The sequence below is a fragment of the Pavona decussata genome, unplaced genomic scaffold, assembly GCF_977016875.1.
Source record: "Pavona decussata unplaced genomic scaffold, jaPavDecu1.1 SCAFFOLD_237, whole genome shotgun sequence".
NCBI lineage: Eukaryota > Metazoa > Cnidaria > Anthozoa > Scleractinia > Agariciidae > Pavona > Pavona decussata.
The window spans coordinates 1,799,051-1,818,077 of NW_028145642.1; the positions used below are offsets into that span (position 1 = coordinate 1,799,051).

At 37.7% G+C, this 19,027-nt stretch overlaps 1 protein-coding gene across 1 annotated transcript; it reads right to left on the bottom strand.

Moving 5' to 3' along the window:
• Window positions 1-1,814: 1,814 nt before the first annotated feature.
• LOC146457850 (protein tyrosine phosphatase domain-containing protein 1-like) lies at window positions 1,815-18,903 on the bottom strand. The gene is made up of 15 exons (XM_085091477.1): window positions 17,451-18,903; window positions 15,289-15,369; window positions 14,856-14,974; window positions 13,650-13,671; window positions 11,116-11,194; window positions 10,537-10,564; window positions 9,894-9,955; window positions 9,453-9,478; window positions 8,548-8,637; window positions 7,719-7,818; window positions 5,958-6,668; window positions 5,582-5,680; window positions 5,086-5,169; window positions 4,037-4,081; window positions 1,815-3,289 (listed from the first exon to the last, which is right to left on the bottom strand). Exons 1-15 carry the CDS (start codon window positions 17,678-17,680, stop codon window positions 3,008-3,010), a joined length of 2,058 nt encoding a protein of 685 aa, XP_084947603.1. The 5' UTR covers window positions 17,681-18,903; the 3' UTR covers window positions 1,815-3,007.
• Between the last annotated feature and the right edge of the window lie 124 nt (window positions 18,904-19,027).

The following is a 19,027-nucleotide window of genomic DNA, read 5'->3' on the forward strand; positions in this document are numbered from 1 at the left end:
TATGTTGCCGTTGTCGCATCCAAGTTGTCGCTTCCAAGTTGTCGCTTCCGAGTTGTCGCTTCCAAGTTGTCGCTCCTATTCCTGGAGAGATATCATTCTATTACAATGTAAGAGAGGGGGGTGGGGGTGTCAAGAAAAATTTAAGAATCTAAAAGAGGTTTGTTATACTTTGTTAGTTTGCTAGTTTTTTAAACCCCCCCCCCCCCCCCGTAATATATTTTTCCAAGTTGTCGCATGTTTAAATGGGTTTGACAGACCTGCACGACTCCCGCTGTGTGCCCATTGTGTTGATAAAAGCCTTTATAGTTTTGCTTTAACAAGCATGACTTAACGCGATTTTCCTTTTCTATAAGAGATCAAGGGAGGTTCCTTGTATATCTCTCTCAGTAGCGGCTGGTTTTGTATTAAATGCCATTTGTCCATTAGAATATTTTCAAACATGGCAATGATAGTTGAAATTGTGCCACGAAGGGTAGAATTTTCTTGTGCGCTTCCTGTTTTTGTGTAAGAGCGTTCTTTCTTTCTGCGAAGTTAACTTCGGAGAGGATTTTGTCAACCAGGTTATTAGGATAACCTCTCGATGCCAGGCGTGTTCTAAAGTTTTTAATGTTTTCCTCAAACACTTCTTTAGAAGAGTTTGTCCTCAGAAGCCTAAGAGCTTCTCCTTTAACGAAGCCTTTTTTGACGCCTGCTCGGAAGCGATAACTTGGAAGCGACAACACGTGACCCTTATCGGCTTCCGTAAAAACCAATTTTACTTCACGTTGGGCTACAGAAATTTTTTTGTTGCAGTTAATCGAATAAATAGGTATTCAGTAGAGACGTTAGTTGCGAGTTGTTCAAATCACTGCTCATATTTTAGCCTGTGCACAGGCTCCTCAAAGTGTTTCTGTTTTGCTCCAACCTCACCCCCTCTCCTTTCCTTTTATTGTTTTCGACTTTTCGACCAGTCGCCAAGCGGTTGTTTCGAACGTTAGGGGAAATCGATCGCTCGATGTAACTTATTGTGGGCCATGCGAATTACCTGTGAATCAAGTGGTTGATTGGGGTTGAAGGACGCCTTCGCCTCTGAAAGAACTCTATTTAAATATGTACTTCGAACAGTCTCCGAAATTATTACAAGTAATAATTTCAACAGTTGCTGGGGTAGCCCCTGAGGTCGTTTTTAAGGGACCCATATTACCTCCTCCAGTCACCTGAAAACGACTGCGTGGGAGGCTATTGCTGGTGTATCACATGATGATATTCCCCCGGGGGGGAGGACCCATGTAAAAATGAGTGACGGGGGTGATCATTTTTAAAATTCGTGGTTTTGGTACCCCTTTCGGGGTTCTTTTCAAAATTTCCGACGATCATTCCCCGTCACGTTTATATGGGAGTCCCCTTCCCAGGATTTCTTCATCGCCGAGGACACACAGCTCATCCGTTTTCCGTTTTCTGAGGTGTGAAACGTCCAGTAGCATTTGTCGAAAAATCCTTACCGAAAATTCCGTTCAAATGGTAAGTGCTGCTAGTCACGCAAAACCAGCCGCCATTTTAGTAACTCTAACCAATCACAACAACCTTCCTAGTGGCTCTCTATATCAGTTTAGAGCGTTTAGTGCATTGTTTGTTCTGTTACGTTTGACCCTTTTTTTCTCTCTCTTCTCAAACAGCCGTTACGATTCGTTGTTGGCGCTTAGTAGCTCACTTTTGTTTGAGGAAGAATAAGAAAGATAACCTAGTAGCTCTGGGACCTGGGTACGTGTTCCTTTACTTAGCTGAGAAAAGGGCGCCTTTTTATACCAATCACGGAGTAGAGTGAAACCAAAAACCAAAGCAAACGCGACATTAATTTAGACACTAAAATAAAAATCGCTCTACAGTGGAAACCCGCTTTTGGAGCACCGGCTAAATACGGACACTTGCTTATTAAGGACGTTTGTGTTTGCCCCGGCGAAAAGCCCACATATTCTCTCTTACATTAGTCCGCTCTTAACCGGTGTCCATGTTAAATAGGGGCACCGGTTAATACGGCTTACGGACACTTTGTTGTGCCCCGAGTGACATGCTCTCATACAAAGTTCACACGGTTATCAGCGTACTGTAAAAAGTCTTTAATACAGTGAAATCGCCGGACACCAAAGTGATGCTGTACAATCGGAACTGGACAGACACAAATACACATCAATACACAAGGTTTGTAAGTGCAAATGTCTGGCTTCACACCAGACTTGTTATCAGAATCAAGCAAGGTGATTACAAGGAACAGGTCTTATTTTCTAAGGCCGACGTTTTACATTGGTTTTACTAACGCATCGGTAATCCTTCACTGATATTCATTTCTTTCTGCCGTGGGAAAAAAGCCATATTATAAAAGTTTCTGTGAGTGTGCAATAAAAAGGTACTGTATATACAAATAAATAAAGAAGAATCGGATACACCGGAGTAGTACAAAACCAATGGTTCAACAATGTGCACAAAATAAATATCTCTTGACCGCGAAATGTACATACCACCCTTTTTGTTACAAGAACGACTAATATTGGGGCAGAAGCTGAACGTTGTTTTGGCAATTTGAGCCCGAAAAGTTCTTAAGATGTTCTTAAATTACCTGTTATAGAAATCTATCCGGGCTTGACCAAGACAGCTATTATTTGGGTTAATTGGACAATATAGACCGAAGTTTTACCTGTATTATTTTATCCGTATTTATACTGTTCATTCTAAAAACATTTAGTCAAAATAAAAGTGCTCTTAACCGACTCTCAACCTGGGTAATGTTCGTAGTATGTTCTCAAATTTCAGTTTAGCCTCAACGTTCTTACAAAAAAGGTTCTTATAAAAAAAAGAGTATATGATAAATACATGTGATACTCTTGGCATCATGTAGCGTAAAAGAGGTTGCAATTTCAATGGGCGACGTTTTCACTGTTGCATATCCTTTGATAAATTCATTATTCATTCAGATTGTGATCTGTATAGATCTCAACTGCAGAGTGCATGACTGAATCGCATGAAAATGGCATTAAGATAATCCTCCTAAACTTTTTAGTGCTTCCACAAGCTGCCTTAAAAAGCGAAGCAGTCTGTATGAAGGTGAACATAGCATAGACTCCGAAACATCTGCAAAGTCTTCTTCTTCTTCTTCTTTTGCACTTCGCCTTGGTGACTGCGTCGGAGTGCACATGCCGTCTGCCTGCTCTGACCTCTTTAGGGATTGAGTTAAAGACAACTCCATGTTGTGGGTTAGAACCATGGCTGTATGACGCAACACTCGATCACCCATCTCCTTCGGTAAAGGTTCTAGCTACAAATAGACAAAATAAAAGAACAGGATGAGCTCCCTAAAAAGGAGGAATTGTTACGGAAAAGTTGTTTATGGCCCAAAGTGTCCCCTTGGTGTGAAACCTGACGTGGAAATATTTGCCACTGAAAACAAAATATTTCCCAAACAATTTTTGCTTCTTGGAGGGAAAAATGTTTCCGCAGCAATTTTTTCATGTACGCGCAAACGGAGAAACATCTACGAAAAAGTGTTACCGTATCAATTCTTCTGCAACTTCTATTCCCCCATTTGCGAGGACGTTGCTTTGGTTGATAGAGCGGTTTCATTTGAGTGTTGCAAAACCAAAAGCAAAGCAATTACTCTGGCTAATCACAACAGACATAAACGTCGCAATGAACCAATCACAACTCGAAGCAAATGCATGTAGTCGGTGCCAAGCGCGGGAAAACGCGTGAGACCGAGTCACGATTGGTTTGGGTTTTGCTTCTCATTGGTTGAGAATGTGGTGTGGAGTTTGCAAACCAATCACAAAGCGCAGTAAAGCAACAAAGAAAACGTGAACTTACTTTCGACACTCAACTGAAAATCGCTCTATAAAACCTCACTGATCCCGCCCGACCACCCTAATTTCGCGACTGAACTTGATATTTACGACTAAACAGAGGCCTTATTAACAGGATTGCAATCTAAGCGAAAACGGAATTACATAAATAAGTTAAGTTTTGAAAGACGAAAACCCGACTTGGCTTCACTTCAACCATGCATTACCTCGCAGAAAGTAGTTATCAAACATTCTAAGGTGTCTCTCTCACCCTGGAAGGAAATAAAGCAATTCAAAGTAAACTGACACATTGTGGCCAGATCAATAATGAGAATTTCTATAAATTTATCGTGTTAATAGTCAATTAATGTCGTGCAAAGGAAAAATAAAATCTCCCAAAGATAGACATGCTACTAGCAGTAACACTAGGCGAATACCACGAAATCTTTAGTCTCGACCGCCCAGCTATGACCTGGACGAGTGACTCGACTTGTTCACGACCTTCCTGAAAACAGCAATCATCTCTGGGATTTTAAATTTCCTAACCACACACGCAATGCTACTCCAATCAAAAACTCAACCGAAAGGACTATTTCTGAATTCAGAGAAATTACAATGGAAGATTGGACTCGTTGGAAAGACGTTCTCTTAGGGCAGCAGCTGACAGTGTACCTTGCAAAAAATCAGGAGACGCGGCGCACTCCCTTGGATAGATGGCGAGGTGAAACACTTGCTTATGTTAAAAGACTTTTGCAGGAGGAAAACTAGGCGAAAGTCATGCAGGGAAATGTTTCGCGAACTAAGGCGAAGAGCTACGTCTCTAATCTCCTCCAAAACTAATTTTTTTCAGTTTATTCCGACTTTGCTGAAGTCAAACAATAAAAAGTTCCCCAATACCAGCGAGGGGCATATAGTTTCTGACGTGCCAACAAGTGTATCCACCAACACCATATTTGACATCCAGTAGACAGCTGAAGAGGTCTGTGATGCTCTTAGATCACTCGACGAAAACAAGGCTACAGGCCTCAACAAAAAGACAAAATCAATTTTTTAACGTGACGCTGGTATAGTCATGACTCGAGTGAAAAACGGAAGCCAAATCAAAATCCCGGAAATACGAAAATTTGCGCTTTGTTGCAACGTTAACTACATGTATAACTCGAACTACTTCGTGTTTTTTTGTCTTGTGTACTTCAAGTAACTTCGTACGCCATCGAGAACATTTCCAATTTGATATCTTTGATTGAGTTGAGTGTGAGTCGGATGCAAAACTTACACGGCCTAGTTGTTTTACAGCACTTATGGGGTCATCAATATTTTCCTCCAGTAGTGACACCTCTTTCTCTGTAAGAGCAGGTTCCTGTAAGAAAACCAATCTGTAAGTTGATCGCGAGAGCATCTGTTTATGATTCGCGCGCTATATAAGTAATAAATTATCATTATTAATTATTATATCACATTAACTTGTGTTAACTCTACTGGCTCACGAATATGAAACAATGAGGAAGATCCTGTATTTACTAGAACAAAACACGAAACGAAACGGAGCAACTACAACATAAAGTCCCGAGTTTCAAAAATTTTGATATACTTCGCGAGGTTTCATTCTTTGAACTTACAGTGAGGAAACTATATGGCACTTGCACTCCAGCTTTCAATATCCAAAACAATTTGGTTAGTTGGTGCAAATGGAACGCTCACTGTAAGCATCTCAACACTGGTTGTGTAGTCTCTTGTATGCTGCCAGTATCATACTATAAAGAAGTACTCACCGCCAGATTGCCAAGCCAAGTCCACAAAAGGCGAGTGAGGACCCACGGATCACTTTCACTGCAAACCTCCTCCCAGCAATCTGAACTGTTCAGTTTCCGCTAAGAAAGAATAGGTTACAACATAACTACGACCGTTTCAGCTACTAAAACAAATATAAATAAAGAAAAAGAAAGAAAGAAAAAAAACGAGGATCCATAACTTACAGTACGGACTGAAAACACCAGGTCAGTAAGATATTTATTATATCTCTGAGGTTAATCGGGCGAACGGGAAAGGAAACTTTCAAATTTAGCGGGCCGTACAGTGAAATACATCCCGGAAAATTGACCAATCACACGGCGCGTTCTAACTGAGAGATATAATCATGATAATTACCTTTATTCTCTCCACGCGATTCTGTACGCTGCTATCAGCGCATGCGCTAGATGCCAAACACTTGGCCACTTGGATTCTATCATTGGTTGCTGATTGCTCCGCATTTCGCTTCAAGGAATTGGAGAAGCTGTTCATCTCGGCTATGCCTTCTCCTGCTGTGCTATCAACACTGGATTCAGCTTCTACACTGCGCAGCTTTTTTCCTTTTCGTCTCTTCTTATTTGGCTTTCTATTTGGCAGTTCAATGGGTTCAAGTGTTACACTATGAACTGAAGGAAGAATGGGTTTATAATCTGAAAACAGCTTGTCACGAGCGTATGTAACATTTGGATCTGAAGCACGCCTTCCAAGGATTTGATTACTTGTCTGCTTTAACAGATCAACATCCAACTGGCTTTTTCCACCGTGTTTAATGTCCTCTCTCTCAGAAATTTCTTCAACTGCATCAAAGCTTTGTGCATGGTGCATTAGCGAAGACCCTGTTAATGATGGAACACTGGAATCTACATAAGGATTGTGTTTTAAAGCATCGACAATATCCTCTGAGATAGAGGGTTGAATAGAGTCCCCAACAGACTCGTTTGTAATGTCACTGTCATCCACTTCAGCAAACACAGCTTTGACTTCCCGGGAGAGAGTCGTTGTTAGCGGGGTGTCCTCCTTCTTCACTCCTGCTACTTCCAGTAATCGACAGCAACACAAGTACACTACCTGCAAAGAACATTGATTGAACTTAAGAAAAAGAACTAAAGTGGAACAATTCATGAATACGTACTGGTTGAAAGAAAGGCAAATGACGCTAAAACATTAAGAGCAAGACCATTCTTGTTTTGCTTCAACAGACATCACGTTCATGAAAAACAGTACTGTTTCTCCAATATTGTACAGGTTTTATACAATTATGACACCTTCATTTTTCTCTAGAGATCCACAAGGAACCAGAATATACCACTCTTATGTACCGCAGCTGATTTAAAGTTACAAACCGCCTTATGAACGTTAAGCCGGCGACACACTAGGCGATTTTATTCGCCGATCGCGGCGAATTTGATCGCCAGCGATTGATGCGGACACACTTGGCGGTTTTGTTTTTCGCTGATCGCAGTGATGTGGCACTTTAATCTTGTTCCCGGGCACCATCGAGGGGCGTTTTGAAAAGTAATGTGAAAAAAAAGGCCAACCTGATTCGCAGCGATGAGCGTAAAAACAATCGCGGGAACGGGCACACTAGGCAGTTACCACAAAAAACTTACAAGCTAAATGTACTTTGATCTGCAGAGTAAACGGGCTAAAATAATTTCAACGATATCAACTAGGCCAAGACATGCTTCCACAACTCGCTAGAAATATGGGAAATTTGCCATTGCCGTGTAGCCTGCGAGCAAGCTCTCTTGGGGCAAGAGAGCTTGCTCGCAGGCTATTGTCCGTGTTCCAATAGATTTCATATGAAGACACATAGAAAGACTAGGTAAAGACAAGTGTTTCTATGACATTTTCTTTCTTTCTATCTTGTTCTTGTATTTCTACAACTCTGCCTTTCCTGTTCTCATCAGATTGCAAACTTAAACAACTTGTTAACAAAAAATGCACTTTCAAAAGCTTAGAGGAAAATATAGAGCTTGGCTACTGAATTAGTGGGAAAATTACGTTAACAGTATTAATGGATAAAACTGGAATTGACGAGTCATGTTTGAACGCTTTGCTGTTCTTATTTGAGCTGAACTATTAAAAAGTTAGTTCCTCTCGTGATTCACTTCTTACCTTAGGGAGGTGTTTAAGGTTTCGTGATTCCATGCCGTGCAAAAGATGTCTCTGACGCTTAAGGTACTGCTGCAAGGTAAACTTTTTGGCACCGGGAGCACTAGAAAATAAAACACGACAGTTTTGTTCTTTCTTCATTCCGCAAATATCTGGAGAAACGGAGAAGTTTATTTTTGGCTTTCAGCGTTTTCCATTTTGCTGAAATGAGACCCTTCGAGGGATGTATTTACTCCTATTTATAGCGAGTTGGGTGCCCAGGGATCGGCAACAAACAACAACAAGAACAAAAAAATACAATTCCTAGGTCGTGTTTTTCGGTTAGCATTACCCGAATTTGACGGTGGGAGGGGCATAGTATGGTGGTAACTCTGTGTAGAGGGGTACTGCTAATCACAGTTGGGGTCGCTGATGGTGGCTTATTCCCCGGGGGTGGGACTCTCATATGAAAGGGGGGGAGGAATGCTCGTCGGAAATTTTAAATTAAACCCCTAAAGGAGACCGCTCTGGGCGTGGCCCAAGCTTTCTTTGACCCCTAAAAGAGACCATTTTAAAACACAGAGAAATATATATTTTTATATTTCTTCGCGTGCAATCCTAAACGTGCAACCATCACAGCTAAATATAATGGCATTTTGCCCAGAAGACCCTAAGTGAGACCAAAATCCGCAATTTACATCCCTAAGCGAACGACGAGCGTTCCTGCCCCTTTCATATGAGAGTTTCATCCCCCCCTCTTCCCCCCCCCTAATTCACTGCACAGAAATAAGGACGTCACTCAGTCCTTGGGAGAAACTACATACAAGTTTGATCAACAGGATAATATCCTTACCATGATGGGAATACAACCCAGAGACGATGGAGGAAGTTGGTAAAATCAATGACACATTGAATCTGACCTCTAGTCTGGACAGCTTTGGGCCTGCAAAAATTATCAGCAGCACCATCAAATTACAAACTGTAACATAAACTTTAGAATTTCTTTATAACCCATAAATCAATGTTCTTACGAAAATTTATTGCCTGCTGAAATATTTCTCGCAAAAAGTTTACTCCACAATACAAAATAACCATGTGAACATTACAGACAAAAATAAGGAAAATCTGCATGTTGAGTTTAGCTCAAGAAAATCATGTGCAGTTGTGTTAAAATTTTAATAAGTAATCTGTGTTAATTCAACCCCACCGTTATTAAAACAACTACCCCATTTGCTCCATAAACTTTAAAGTGTCCAAATGTATTTATGATGAACCAAAATCATCTGGTCAATCATGAGTCATTGGAGTCAGTATGGTTGAACTTTGTTCACAATTGTAACTAACAAGCAGAGTGGGTTTTTTGTGTATTTGCTTGTTTCTCTCAATCCCCATGATCACAAATTGACAGAGTTTATGGCTCATAATTTATCAATACATGTGCCTTCATCTCATTTTGGAACTTTCCTAACCCTATGATAGTTCGGGGTGTTGCATTTCTTTTTACATGATTTTATTTCCATATATAAGTGACTTCCTGAAGGCATATTAAATTGCATCTTATGGAAACAGACTACATAAGGTCAGCTGGATTCTTGTTACTTTTTAACTTAAATACATGGAGCTATTTTTGGCTATGGTTAAAAGTAATGATAAAAGTAATGAGTCAGAGACAAAAGAACATAGAAGTTAAACTGGTTAACAAAGTCAGATTAAAACCACAACACTAATTAACACTTAATCACCACTCTACAGCTGTACCTGTTTGATCTCACTTGGTGTATTGCCTGGGAAGAAAAAGAAATCACACAGTAAGCACACATTTTTCAACATACATATTAAAATGTCTAAGGAAAATCCAAAAGTGCATAGGCACTGATAAAAGTCAGAGATGTCCAAAATGCTTAGAGATTAAGGCAATGGCAATTGTGGACTACATCTGATCTTTTCAGTTGTGTTTATTTTTGGGTTGGTTTTAAGACCAGTTTGATTAAAGTATAATTTACATTCCTCAATATTGCTCATGGACCTTCTTTGCCAAATTTTTTTCACATCCATTTTGATTTCTTCTTCGCCCCCACTATGTATATATCTATCCCTGAATCTCTAAGGATGTGGTTGTACAAATATCAACATTATTTCCATATATATTTTTGTTCACAGCTTTATTGGCCACAGTGTAAGTCAAAACATATCACAGACCTCTTCTGCTTCTATTCTCTCAGAAAACACAAGATAGCAAGCAATGAGTACTCCAGTTCTACCTGAAAAACAAAATTAGATATCCACATACATCTTCCATCTTATATTATAGTAAAGTCCATATAAATTACTGTGAGATTCAACTACCGGTATTTTGCCTGTCAAATTACCCCAAAGACCCTAGCTTGTTTCCAGAAAAGAATTCCTGATTTTTTAATTCATAATTACCCTTACAAATCAGTATATTTTGCTGAGTTCAATGTTTAGCCATACATCTTGCAATATCACCATGAGGAGGTGACTATTAAAACTTGTCTATTAGTTCTGTGGTTTCTTGAGCCCCCCTCATCGCTGTGTTAAGTTTAAATTTCATTATGAGAGATAACCCTGCCAAAGTAAACTGTGAGAGAAATCTTTTAATATAATGATAATATTTTCCTCTTCTTTGTTTTTACTACTCTTAATTCTACTACGTACTACTACAAAAGTTTTAGTACCAGTAACTATTTTAAACCCATGTCTTATTCGGTCTACCTGCTTTAATCTAATGTTCTCTTCTGGGTTTTGCGGCCTGGTATAAAGAAAAAACTAAAAAAACTAAGTAAACAAATAAAATAAAATACAAAATATAAACAAAACTAACCAAGACCTGCATGACAGTGTACTGCAGCCTGGAAGGTAAAGAAAATGGCTGTTAACCCTATGTAGACCGGGGCTTTTATTGTCTTCTAGGGTGGGGTGGGGAGGGATTCTGCCCCTCCCTCCTCCATATCTTTGCAAATATAAGAGCTATAACCTGAGCATAAGGTCCCCCTTCCACCCCGAAAAGCCTGATACTCAGGCTATAAGATCTATGACAATGAGACTTGGAGGATAGATGGCTATATGTCCAAAGATATTTCCTTTGAGGACTGTAACGGGAAGTGATGATGTCATGTGGCATATTAATAGCATAACAATATTTGCCCAATGGCCGGCGGCATCTTGGATATGTCATCATGGATTGAAAAGTTACAGCTGAAGACAAATTAGTACAGTTACGTTATTATCTGTACATAAAAAATACTTCTAACTGGCATGAACAAACAAATATCTTGCAGTTTTTTTTTTATTTTTTTCACACATATTTTTTTAACTTTTGCTTGTGAACCTGAAGAGGAGTTCATCATTGAGATGGCTTATTGGCTTGAGATAGCTTATCAGCTAGGATTAAATGACTTACCTTTCCATTCATAAGAGCAAATGACATAACCTTCACCATATCAAGAATGGACTCTAAAGATCGTACACCATAATCATTCCTTGGAGTCAAACAAGAATAAATTAGTGTGTGCATCATGACATGTGAAGTTAGTATTAACTAACATCAAATTTGGGAAACAACTTACTTGACATTTTTTTTCAAGTCAGACAGTACATAAACCTGTAGAAATGTTGACATAACTTCTCAAACTCATTAATAATTCTTACAGAGAAAACAAAGAAAATCACTACTGTGACCGTGGTTTGGATATGTGTTCCTAATTACCATAAAATTTTGCCAACTTTAGCCTTGAATTTTTCCAAGAATTATTGATCATTTGAGAAGCCATTTAAAAAGTCGTTTAAAAAACTTGGCTGCGCCTCGTTTTTTCAACCTCCTTCGAAGAGTTTGGATTTCTGATGAAACACACCTTCTTGTGTTTGATATATAACATAACATTGTACAACATGTATGTGCTATGTAAAGTGGTATTCTCTCTCTATTGTTTCATTTATTTCAAGTTGTGTTTTGTGGATTAATTGGCTTGTTACAAAACAACAAAGAGGTTTAGCTCAGTGGTACCAATAGGTCACTGATTGGTTCACTATAGCATCATTTTATTACAACTACCAGAATCCTTCTGGTTTTTGTTTTCTCATGCTTATTGGAGCTATAATTTGTTCTTTGCTGTCCACTGGGATAATTTACAAAGTTTGAATTTGAAAAGGAAAGCGAAATGAATTCTGGTAGTTGTAGTAAAATGACGCGATCATGAAAATGGCCTATTTTGATCAATTTGTCAGTTTCTATTTTCATGGTCTGTTTGTTGTTGGCCTCTTTCTGACGCGATTGGATGGCAACAAACCTACAAAAACTTAAAGGTGCATTTCTGTGGTAAAATCCGAATCAAGATTTTTGAGCCCCTAAAACGGATTTTGCGTTTCTTTACTAAAACCCAAACATGGATGTTGAATCTAAAGTATCCACACTTGGGGTGGATTCTTTAGATCAAATCTAAATCCGGATTTTTAGGATTCACGATCCATGAGTTTCTTTCGGGAATGGATCCAAAAAAAAAAAAAAAAAAATTGGCAAGTGGTCTTCTGATGAGAACCAAGAAGAGCCGCCATTACATGTACATTCCCGCCATGAGTGATCAAGGTAAGTGCTATTTTCTTGTAAAATCGCGCAGAAATGATTGTATTAAAAACCCACTGCCGTAGAAGTAGACAAAACTCTGTAAAACTGAAGCAAAATCCATTTTCAGATTTTTTGTTTCTTTGGATACGAAGAATCTCTATGATCTCGGATCAGAAATCCATTCTTACATTTTCCCAAAGAAATGCACCTTTAAAAAATATGGCTACACACACAAATTAAAGAGAAGATAGCAAACAGAATAAACAAAACTTGAAGTAAATTGTGCTGCATGTAACAGCCATTTGCACAACATCCAGGACCAAGAGATCATACAACAGCAGGAAAGCTGTTTTAAATGTTCAGAAAGTAACCACCAGCCGAAAGTAGAAAACCCCAGAAGGAATGGCACTCTAACAGTGGAGCTGTAATGGCTCCATCATTGTAATAATTAAGCATGTCATTCGATCAAATCCACTCAGGCATAGATTGTTACCCATTTTGGAGGATCATGGTACCCTGGTCAAAAAACAGCTTGCCAAAAAGCACAAAACCAAGTTCTATGGAAAGGAAAAAAATTGCCTCCAAGTCGGGGGCATCCAACAATTCATTTTGATGTTTTACTCCCAGAGAGGAACACCTGTCATTACAACTTGAGGAAGAAATGAAAATTTAACACTAATTTTAAGACAAATAGATTGAAGAACTCATTCCTTCTTAGTAATGCGCTCAAATTGTAATTTTTGTCATTTTATGGCAGTTTTTTTACCTTTAGTTTGTAATTTTTTTGAATTTTTAAATTTTATTGTAAAAAAACTACATATTAATTAGTTTTAATAAAGCATCTATCTATCGATATCTGTTTGGAAAGCATTAATCACATCAGAAATTGGATTTAATTGTAAAGAAAATTATTATTATTTACTTAATACATATTTTATTTTATATATTTCGCCATACCATAAACTGCCACTTTTAAAGCCCCACCCCAGTTATAGGCCCATCTACCAGTGACTGTAAACCAAGAAATACATCCAATTATAAGCCCCTCCCCCCCCCACTCCCGGATATAAGCCCCCCTCCAGTTTCGTTTGAGTTTTTAATATTAATTTTTTCCAAATATTGATGTTTTAAAGCTTAATTAAAAACCAGTAAATGAAAAACGTATTTCAATCAACACTGCTATAAATAGCTGGTTTCAAAAAGATTTTTTTATTCCGGTTATATTAGCCCCCTCGGATATAAGCCCCTTCATTTATAAGCCCATCTTAAACCCCTTACGAAGTTGGATAAGCCCAGGGCTTATAAGTGGCAGTTTACAGTATGTATTAAAAGTCATTACACTAAAAGCAATAGAAAAACTTTAAAAAACTCACCATCCAAAGTTGTAAAAGTAAACTGCCATGTACATGCGGAAAAAACAAAAAAATTATAATTATTTTAATACTATTATAATTTATCAAATGAATACTATTCACTTTTAACAACTGACATGAAGAACTCCAGGGAGCCATTCACTACCTTATTGCTGAAAGTGAATTAAAGTGATGATCTCATGTTACTTCAAGTTTAAGTTTACAAAAAACTAATACTCCCAGCTGCACTTCAACAGTCTGTAAGTTGCAATAAACTACTGACAGCCTACAATTTGTACATGTAGATCGATGTAACACTTCTTGATTATTTAAAATACAGGATCAAGCTTTGTCAGAAAGTGTAGGTCTCTCATAATTCTTTTGAAAGGTCTGGCCAGTGGGTGAATTTTCATCCTTAGATATGACACTGGTTATTCATGGACCATTTTAGTTTTGATTCAGCTGGCTTTGAGTGCAACTGCAACAATGTCAAAGCTACAGCTAAATCTTAGCCACAGATTGTTGGTCCAACAATGTTGAAACATTTACACATAGAACCCATGTTGGATGATCTTAAAACATTTTTTTTAAGGATAAATGTGTTTTCTTTTTTCAGTCAAATGCCCAACAATTTGAGAATTGTTGGATGCAAAAAATGTTGGAACTGTACATGTATTTCAGCTAATGTGTGCAATTAAGAACAGAAAGTTAATTTCAAAATTAAAACATATGAATAGGTTATGAATATATGTTTAAAAAGGAGGATGACTATATTGATTGAACTGGCCATGACAATCAACGAAATGCCTAAGTCCACTTAACTTCCTGCTTGGTTATTTTATTTCATCTCTCTTTCATTCAAATTTCGTTTTAATTTCTCTTTTCCTCCTTTTTCATAACATAAATTTAACATTAATATTAAACACCTATTAAACACCTATGATTTTTATTTTTTCTATCTTGGTACATTCATCTATTAAACTGAAACATAATGTAGGGAATAGCTGGTTGGTGTAATCGTATTTGCTATTTTTTCAATAGTTTCTTTGTTGTTTGTTATTGTTATTATAGCATTTTGACACATGCACATCCAGTATTGCCATCCCACACATGTTGGTTTACAATGTTCCAGCATTTAGGGTTGAAGAGTACAATCAACAAACAGTGCATGTTTAATAATGTTCACCATAACATTATGCACCACATATAATAAATATTATCACATACTGTCTTCCTGCATAAAGTGCTCAGGAATGTAGGAAAAACCACTTTCAGGTTCAAGACCAAAGCCACAGCTAGCATGTTCCCCAGGATGTTGAAGATTAATCAGTGATTTAATTCCTGCCCTAAAAGAGAGAAGGACTTTATTCATTATCATACAAAACTCGATCATGATGAAGTTGTGTGCATTTTCCTATACAATACAATTAATACAATGACTCAGTTAAGGTAGAAAATTATGTTGGTTAACATTATTTTTATAATAATTAATTAAAAGCGACCTACACCAAGAAGACATAGAGCTTGATTGATTCCTTTTGTTCACAGCTACCATATTTAATAATTTGTAATAAAAAATATAATAATATAATTGTAACTTCGTAACTTCCAAATGCATCAAAAAATAATAATACTAGAAATTATTAAATGAATAACTTGCCTGGCAAACTGTGGAATGACATCATATTTCTTTATAACTTCAGTAGAAGGACGAGCTGTGGCTAAAATCTGTGTAGTAACCCTGGTAAAATGGGTAGAAAATGTGCAATTTATTGACATATATTAAATGTCTATTTCTTCCCAAGTATTTCCTAAATGTTAGCTGCCTGTAAATCCGATGAATTAATAACTATTATTAATGGATAAAAAGAAACAATGCCATCTCATCTGACTTGTCTTTTTGCCATCACCCCATATGCATCCTGACCAATTGGCTGCAGGCAAAACTGATAAATGAATTAGTGTTATAATTATATAAAGTGCTGTCAATTTTTACCTAGCTACTTTTGTCTTGCTTTCATAACAGATATTATTATTTTAAGGTTAACATTACACTTAAAGCTGAATGATATTTTCTTGAAGTTGAATTACTCAGCTGTTAGCCAACTGAAAAATCATTGGCAGTTGTGTTTACTGGTTAATTGACACCTTAGTAACCTTATATTTCCCTCTGCTTAATCACTCGACAGACCCCAAAACACAATCCATTATAAAAATTGGCAGAGCTGGGAAATTGTTTAAAAAAAAATACAGTACATGTACTATGATTGAGGAGAAACAAATAACAATAAAACACGATGTTAAATTGTTTGAGAGCTTGAAACTGTCAAACTACATATTAATTTATACTGCACAATAATTATGGTACAATTGCTATTATTAAGCTGTGCCTACAGTGGAATTTAGACTGAAGAGAATCTGACATTCCATAGAAACAATTTAAAACGCAACTTACCAAAAAAAAAAAAAAGGAAGAAAGAAAGAACGCAAAAAACCAGGCCTTAAGTTTTTCAGGGGTACTGAACATTCTTGGTGAATAGTTGGTAGCATAGCAGTTTTTCTTGAGAGCATATACATTGTGTAACTTTTTCTTCAGACTTGCCACAAGTCATCTTCTTATGCTCTGAGAGAGTAACTGAAGTTTTCTGCCTGACTGGACTCCAATGAAAATGAACTTTGAAAAAGAATACTTTTTCTTGTAAGTAAAAAGCACTTCAGAAAATTATGTATTCTGCAATGCCAGTCTTAGCTACATTTAGCACCCTGACGTCTTGACTAGTACTTGCCACACTTAAATTTAACATACAAAAATAGCCCAACTTTGTACACAAAACCAGGATTTATGAAATTCCAAGCATTGAGTAACCTTTTTGAAAATTTTAGCTAGCAAGGACCGGGTAAAATTATGTGAATACAAACAAACAGCCACCATTGAAAATTTTGGGAGTCAGGCTTGAAATTGCTAAGGGACCCGAGCATGCAATAATCCCCTTATCTGACAAAATTATTTGAAGTTAGCTAATACACTACACTCATCAAACATCAAAATTTGATAAAACAACAGTACAAATAGTTACTGATTTTTGTACAACTTGTTACCGATATTTTACAAGCTAATTTTATGTCATATTCCAAAATAATGATGGACGTTACTTGTTAATGTAGTTGAATCCACAGTGACATAATAACTGAACTAAAAATATTCAACCTGATATAATTTTCTATATTCAAGGTTAATATCACACTATGTTAATTTATTTCAAAAGAGTAATTAGCTATAGGAGAGAGTGAACATAATGAACATGATATTTACTGCTTAAATATTTTTGAAGAAAAAAAGAATCATGTGTCTTGTCAACTTAAATATTTTCATGGCTTTCTGGTTTCTTAAATGGTGTGCTTAATTTTTGCCAACAGTCAAGGTTCACTTAAAGCCACTCCAAGACGTGACAATAATACAGGGCCTCTCTGGACACCTGCCATATTGCTAAATGGTCTTAGCTCTGGTCTAGTGTGTACTGTTAGTGATAAAATAAATACATTAAAATAAATACAATATTAATATCATTTACTTTATGTAAGTGTCAAATATGTACATGTATTTAGCACAGGGCACTAATTGGGGACAGTTATTTTTCCAGATCAAATTGGAAATTTAGAAAAATTTGGTAGAGGAGAGGGGAAAACCGGAGTACCGGAGAAAAACCTCTCGGAGCAAGGACGAGAACCAACAACAAACCAAACCCACAAATGATGCAGAGTCCGGGAATCAATAATTAATTTATGTTGCTAATTATTCCTAAATATTCAAGGAACACATACCACGAAGAATAAAGACCATTAATCGCCATTTCATCAGTTTTCATCCTGGAAGGGTTTTCATATTTACACTGCTTTCCTCCACAAAACATCGAGCACTGAATGACACCGGGTGTAACGTGCCGAAAATGTTCGGAAATACGCGAATATTTTGGTCCTGCATCCTTCTTCGGCACATCAGCTGAGAAAGCCAAAGTCCACTTAACTTCGCCAGAAGAATTGTTTTTATCCATATAACACTTCAAAACCCAGTGGAGCTACTGCGTTGGAGGCTAAGGGTTGTGCTTTAACATCCATTAACTGCTTCAATCGCACAAGAATCGAAGTACCGGACGACTGGTTACTAAGGTATACAAACACGACGAATCGACGAATCTGAACTGTCCTTCACAAATAGGAACTGAATGAATTCCTCGTTTGAGCCAGCTGTAGCCCTAGACGAAAAGCAACCGTTGTTTAAAAGGGAGTAGTCTTATCTCCATTCCTCCATCTTTATATACCTTGCTTGTTTCCGGACATGTTTCAAATGCAAACCTAAAGGAAAAGCGGAAGCCATTTTGTTTTATCGTTTTACTTGGTGCCAGTCTCTTGCGGCCGTGAGATTTTTTGCCATGTCATGTCACAACCCCCCCGGGGGGGGGGGGGGGGTGGGGGTACTAAAAAAATTAATATGGGGAGGCTTCGCCCCGAAGTCCGACCCCTTACCCTTTTGTATACCATTTTTGGCAGAAAAGGTACCTCTTTCGTATACCTTCCATTGACAAATGGTACCCCTTTCGTATACCTTCCATGGACAGCATCTACAACGAAAACGCCCTCAAAAATGAAAACTCACTTTCCTTGACTGACCCAACTCGTTCAACTTCTACAACGTGGTAAGAGCTGCGTGCTTGTTAAGAAAGAAAATGAAAAATTAATGTTTTGGTAACAGCAAAGAAATGTACCAAACTTGATGCCGCACGTGCTGTTTAGTAACGTTGTAATTTTCTCGTTGCCGAAGCCATCGAAGATGCCTCAGATCCTTATTATTATGAAACTGGCTGCTCACAGCTTATGCTGGGTGCGATCTGTGAATTAAATTACCTTTGATGTCCGGATGAAGTTCTAAACATGATGTAAACAGAACAGTGCTACTGATCTTTAACTTTGTTAAAGCTGGTTTCGAAAATAAAATTGACTTATTTGAGGGTAGGCGTGAGTGCGGTGATATTCGTACAGTTCTCTGTATGGTGAGCCAAAAGGATCAAACACTATTCAGCTCTCGTAACCTGGCAAATTTCCTGATTCCGAGGTGGGTCACCACCAAGACAGTCGATTGTACATTGTTGCTTGGCTAAGCAAAGGCCTTTCAAGATTCATAGAAGCTCTCTTTGATATTCACAATGAAAACAAACCTAAAAGGACAAGAACAAAAAAATCTTGAATTCTCTATCCAAACAGATGTTTTAATTTTGTTTTATCGTATAAGTAAAGACTGCGCGGTGACTAAGAGCAACATATAGTTCTAGAATAAACGATTCAAGGATAAGACACTGTTTTATGAAAGGTGATGACCCCACTACCATAAGAAGACCAGCAAA

Excerpts from the sequence above, each read along its gene's own strand:
- LOC146457850 (XM_085091477.1), bottom strand. The coding sequence starts at position 17,680 with ATGGATAAAAACAATTCTTCTGGCGAAGTTAAGTGGACTTTGGCTTTC. Across the intron at positions 5,681-5,957 it reads ATCGCGTGGAGAGAATAAAG|CGGAAACTGAACAGTTCAGA; the intron begins GTAATTATCATG and ends ATTCTTTCTTAG. Across the intron at positions 3,290-4,036 it reads TGATAACTACTTTCTGCGAG|CTAGAACCTTTACCGAAGGA; the intron begins GTAATGCATGGT and ends GTCTATTTGTAG.